This window comes from Myzus persicae, unplaced genomic scaffold (assembly GCF_001856785.1).
Source record: "Myzus persicae strain clone G006 unplaced genomic scaffold, MPER_G0061.0, whole genome shotgun sequence".
In the NCBI taxonomy this organism is placed as follows: domain Eukaryota; kingdom Metazoa; phylum Arthropoda; class Insecta; order Hemiptera; family Aphididae; genus Myzus; species Myzus persicae.
Window position 1 is genome coordinate 74,957 of NW_019104172.1, and position 6,401 is coordinate 81,357.

General features: G+C 35.5%; 1 protein-coding gene across 1 annotated transcript in view; it reads right to left on the bottom strand.

Annotated features, from left to right (window-relative positions):
• Positions 1-749: 749 nt before the first annotated feature.
• LOC111039606 (protein sister of odd and bowel-like) overlaps positions 750-6,401 on the bottom strand; it is a 13,320-nt gene continuing 7,668 nt past the window's right edge. The window contains exon 2 of the mRNA XM_022323187.1: positions 750-1,179. Within this exon, the coding sequence (XP_022178879.1) occupies positions 789-1,179 (391 nt within the window). The 3' untranslated portion in view covers positions 750-788. The remainder of the gene's footprint in view (positions 1,180-6,401) is intronic.

Below are 6,401 nucleotides of genomic sequence, written 5' to 3' on the forward strand. Positions count from 1 at the left end.
ATGTATATCTGAATAACACACCATTTTTTTGACAGGCAACTAAACATGTTCTTTTCCATGATATAATCCACTAAACTGGCACGATTAATGAATATATAGTTACCTATATAAGTATATCATAATATATTTTATAAGGATTTGCGTCGGTTTAAAGGAAAATAACTTAAACTGCCATAATAATTACATAAATCATTTATTATGTATACAACTTACGAATTAGTATTATAGGAGTTTTTCTCTAACAAACATAAAATATATAACATAATATGAATGTATTTTATTATGTACACGTTTTATAGTACAACGAGACGAATACGTCCGGTTACTGTACGGTAATAATGACGAATTTAAATAACATATTATAATATACGTATGACGTACGTGTCATTTAGCGAGTAAAGTAATGACAAATCACATATAGAAAATAATAATTATAATTAAAATATATCATAAACAGAAAGAACGTGGGGGATCGTATTATACATATTATATCAGTCCGCCGCGGAGTAACGGAAACGGGAAGACACAGTCAGGTCACCCTGTATAGGTATATGTATAAATCAACGAATTAAAGAAATGAATAAAATTACTTAATTGATTATTATATTATGCTCGTTTTTCACAAGCTTATAATTACAACGTTTTCACGTATCCAGCCTATGATGCCTATATGAGCACAATTAAAAATCAAAAACTTAACGCCGCGGTTTGCTAAGCGGTGGGGGTGGGGAGGGGTTCGCGTTAAAAAAAAAAATTAAGTTTTTCTTCCCTTCGGAAACAAAATGAGATCAGCGGTCACAGTCGTCCGCGGCCGCGTCGTTGTTGCGATCGTGCGCGGCGCCGATGACCGCGGCCGACTGCAGTTCGGTGGTCGCGGCGTACGCCAGCTGGACAGCCGCGGACACGGGTGACAGGTTGTGCGTGAGGCTGTGCCGGCGCAGGTCGCAGTTCCGGCGGAACACTTTGCTGCACGTCGGACAGTTGTACGGTTTGATGTCCGTGTGCGTCAACAGGTGCGTCTTCAGATTGGACCGCTGGTTGAAGCTCCGGCTGCACACCGGACACTTGTGCGGCGACTCCTCCAGGTGGAGGATCTTGTGCACGGCCAACGTGCGCGACTGGCAGAACCCTTTGCCGCACTCCAGACACTTGAACGGTTTCTCCTTGGAGTGAATGTACCTGCGAACGTGAAAAACACACGAGGCGGTTGATATAAAAATATGAATAACAATATAGGAAATACAACATGGCAATAATTGTAATAATTTGAACGACGGCGTAGCCATTGATTGATTACAAATTCACAATAATATGCAATGATATACATAATTAATTAATAAAGTATAGCAGAGCGATTGAGGCGGTTGTGTGGCAATTACTTGTCCGTTTTCCATGCAGCGTCTAGCGTCAACTATTGGTTCGGACAGAGTCGTCGTCGTTCCATTGTTTGACGCTGCAGAGTAATCGTACCGGTACAAACAGTTCAAACTCAGTACCCAACCCGTTCTATTTATAGTGCAGAAGGAAATGAAAAACCACTACACAGCAGCTAACTCTTCACAAGTGGGCAGTCAAATTTCTAGTAAAATAATCTGCTGAGAAATTGATTTCAATCAAATTTAACGATTTTTAATAATCACCCGTAACGCACAATTTATTGAAATCAATAACTTATTTTTTATTGACTGGTTTAAAATATTGCCGCATAAAGTCTGAAGTTATGTACCGATGAGATCTCAAATATAAAGTTTGGTTGTACCGCAGTAAGAGCCTTACCCATCCCCTCCACCTTAAAGGCATGGCCATGACCACAGTGTTGCCCCTTTTCAATATCAATGTTAAAATAACAAATTTGTACTTTCAAAGTAATATATTGTATTATAAATTAAGGAACATCAGAAATATTTTTTGGAGCTATTGAATTTTTTTTCTAATATGAGTTCCCTACGGCTCTAATAATTTACTATTGCATTTCATATTTATACAAGATAATACGACACTTATAAAAATGTTATATAAACTTATGAGTTATAATTAGTACACAATATTTTTGTAGGTACCTATAATGCAAAAAAAATGTTTGTTACGTATAAAAAGGAACAATTAGAGATTTAAAAAAGGAGAAATTATATCAAATTATAAAATAAGGTTTATAAAGCCGTTTTTCCAAAATACTTGCATCGGTATGATAATGTTTCTAGAATATCTAGATATGCGATGAAAATATATTGAAATGTTACATTAACACCATTACGTACGAATAATGTTGCAGGATTATTTACGAAGATAAAAATAAAAAATACCGGGTCTCTTGATTTTTTTTTTTAAAACCCATTCTCTACTCAATAATATACAAGCCGTGTCGTTGAAAGGTCGTCTCGCGGTGACCGACGTAATGGGGCCGTCGAAAAAAAATCTCGTTCGGTAAATCGTTATACGAACGCAATATCGCATATTATTAATAATATATTCTGAGGTCGTTCTCCAATCGCGTAATCCCTCCATCATATTATGTTATGGACACGCAACGTTCCGATTTCAATATCGAAACTCAAAGATTTAATCACAGACTATGTTGTGTCGTACAACAGCAATAGTACGGTATTTAATATTTTTGCGCATCGATCATCTTTATTGTCATTGCAATTTATTCAATTTTTTTATCTGCGAGTAACAATTATGTCTGGAAATTCGAAATTTGATGTTACTATAAATGCTACTGCAAGAGATTATGGAAGTCAAAACATTTGGATCTTTCTATCCGAATGGAATACGCGAAGTCCTGTTATGTGGTTCTAATCACGGCCCTATGGATTTGTGCTTTCTAGTCGATATCGCACAGCTGCAGAGGAACCATGTAGTACCCGTTTGCCTCAACTGCACAGCTGTGTGTACGTTTGACCTGCAGCGACTCGCACGAATGTTGTCCGAATTCGCCGACACGTTTTGCGATAACGACTGTTATAGCGCCCACTACATTGTAATAATATTATTTAGTAATTCTGATTTTCACGCGCATGCGATGACAGGTCGGCCTGGTATCATATTATTGTACGAGACGAATAGCGATTACTGCCCGTATCCACCTGTTCGAGTGTAATATTGTTATGCCCGGTTTTTCAGCGCAAAAGCGACCCCATTACATTCGTTTTACGTAAGAACTTTGTTGTTTTCATACGACGATACTTCCTACTTCTCTCCGTGGGTACTAATTATTATTGATAAGTCTCGAACACAAGCTCCGTGTTGCGGCATTGCAAACGGTAACTGTACCACCAACGCGGCCTTGTGTACTGCGGCGATGACGATATGAGTATATTACTCATTATATTATGATTAAATACGGGTAGATAATTGATAATTATGAGTTAACATTCTTCGTGAATAAAAAACATTGCGTTGAAACACTACGAGGTTATTATTCAAATACTATTGATTCCGATTTTGTTTTTAGCTACCGCTGTAGCGTTATTGATTATTGTTAGCTGTTAGCAAACACAAATTATTAATTTTCAAATATATTATAGCCCCCCAATAATTAATCAATCTACATGTTGCTGCAATATTATTACATTTACAACAGCCGTATGCTCGGACAGTGCTGGGGCAACCAACGTTTAAATTTAGCATGATTTATAAACATAACTTGAATACGATACGTATGCAGGACATGTACCGCATTTACTTCGTGGGACGATGGCGGATCAGTCATCGTGTAAAACATAGAATACCTAGCAATAGAGACGTTCGACGAAATACAATGGAAAATACTTGGACACCTAATAAATATAGACTGCACACAAAAAAACATTTTACTACTGCAGGAATGTCTAACACGGGATTATTGGTGTACATGATGGTGTATGTCATAGGTCTAGAATGATTTAGTATTTTTTCAATAAAAATTCATTTAAATACATGACCACTGGAAATTTTTTTAATATTATGTCAAAACAACACGCGTGGTATAGGATGCTATAACACATCGGTAGGTAGGTAATTATTAGTTTCGTCTGCTGCGGTATTGATTAGAATATAATATATTCGCGTAGTTAAAACGTCCCCGACGCGGTTGCCCCGTGTGGTTTCAAAGGTGCAGGAAAGGTGCGGCATCCTCACTGTATTGTTTATGCATATATGTGTGTGTGTGTGAGTGTGCATATATGTGTGTGTGTGAGTGTGCGTGTGTGCGTGTGTGTGTGTGTGTGTGTGTGTGTGTGAGTGTGCGCGTCTATGAATTATTATTACCGGTATCTACACAGACTTCAAGGCGATCGAAGATCGCAATCGCGAACATATTATTATTATCCGGCTGTATGTGTACACCGACGAGGCAATAGAATATTTTTTTTGAATAAACCAACTCGATCGGTATATATTATATACATATAATATATCTTGAGCAGTGTTGCGGTATTTTTATTTTTTACCTTTGGTAAATTCCGCATTTATATCGAATATTACCACGCATTGCGTACCTACACCTATATAATAATTCCCATATTTCCTCCCAATTATTATTATGTTTATCTTTACGGTTTTATTGTGCAATCAAACTAGTTTTACAGCTTTTTTCGTTTGCCTTTATGGCACCGCCGAAATAATGTTTAATTTAATTATGTCGTTTCTTAATTATTAATTTGTGTAACGTTTGCGTACAAGAAATGGCTTGAAAATGATATCAAGGATGTTAATCACGATTTAATACCGTTTTTTTTTTTAGTCATACTTAATACCTATATGTAAAAATAGCGGCACGCTACGAGATAGATTTCCTCCGAAAGGAAAATTATTGAGGAATCATGAATATGTTTTCGTGTACATAACAGTGTAGTGGAAAAATATCTAGTAGTATAAATTAAAATAAATAATATGTATATTACCTAGCGTTTCTATATGGCGATAAGCAAGCGTTATACTTAAAATTAGGTTAAAAAAGTTGTATCGTCCAGCCCAAAAACATGTATACGATAATTAGTGGAAGCTCGTCACAAATTAAAAAAAAAACTAATGGCAGGTTGAACAATTAGTTGAAGTAATCAAAAGATCAGTAGGTTATTGATTATACATAACAGTATATTATTTGTGTACCTATGGTTTATAGTAAGTTATACAGCCGTACAATAATAATTAATACGTTACGTGACTTCTAACATACATTGTTAACTGTTAAATTCCGAAAATAATTCGTATTAAAAAGGTTGTTTGGCCAAGTGGCATTACTAATGTGGGCGATAATATAATTTTATAAATATTGTGAAATATTGCATTGTTGGTAGTTGTCAGTTGTCATCTAAAAAATATTCGAACCGGTTCCACTTAAGTTTTATTTTTTATCTTCAGTAAACTAGTCTTGACAAATCCAGTCGCTTGCGCTTGTAACGCATTTATAATTTATAACACATCTCTGTTTCTCCAACACCTTGTCAGAAACACTCTTCACCTCGACTTTTTATCAACCCAAGACACTGTTAAAAATTATTATTCCAGACGAATAACGATAGTCCACGACTTTGACTCGTGTTCTCTCGTTTATACTATGTGTATTTTATTTCGTGCCATTTAATCAGCTGTCGACGATGGATTTTCATAAAAATACGTTTACGGACGTCTTACCGAGACGTTAATCATTTGTTATTGTTATTATTACAATGGGTGACCGCTGCAGTTTTGCACTTGATTTACAATTTTCGCTATCTCTAATTATTATTATCATCGTTCGTGACGTGTTTAATGTTTATAACCACGTATATAATATTGTGTATATAATATAAGGAGGGCAATTTAAGTGGCGTTCGTTCGGGAACCAAATGGATTTTTAACGACTGCATAGTTTATATACATGTGTTATGTACATCGAGACGACCGATATTATACTGTCTGCAATAAACAATGTTAAAAAATATTGCGAACCGATGGCAGTGGGCGTTATACTCGTATACACCGTGTGGAATGTTTTTATTTTTATTTTTAACCAATAGTTTGGAGACAAGATGTTTTATTAATGTAGTTTTTCGTAAAAAAATATGATTTCTCTTTACATCTAGACTTTTTTTTTGTTTTTGGAATTGTATTATTCTCGTGGTGATCATATAATTATATTGTAGCGATACACTATAGCATGTATACTTCGATTGCAGTGCAGCAAACCGAACGCGCTCGCCGTTCTTATTCCTGGGCGGAACAATATGATATGTGTACATTATTTTAACAAAATAATATTACGTGTGCAATATCATAACCACAATATTATAATAATATGACGTACAATATTGTGTTCGGGACGAACCGTGAAGATATCGTTTCGAAAATCTCATTGTACCCCGGCCCGGTCAAAAGCCACAGAATAATAATAATAATAATAATAATAATAATAATAATAATAATAATAATAATAATAA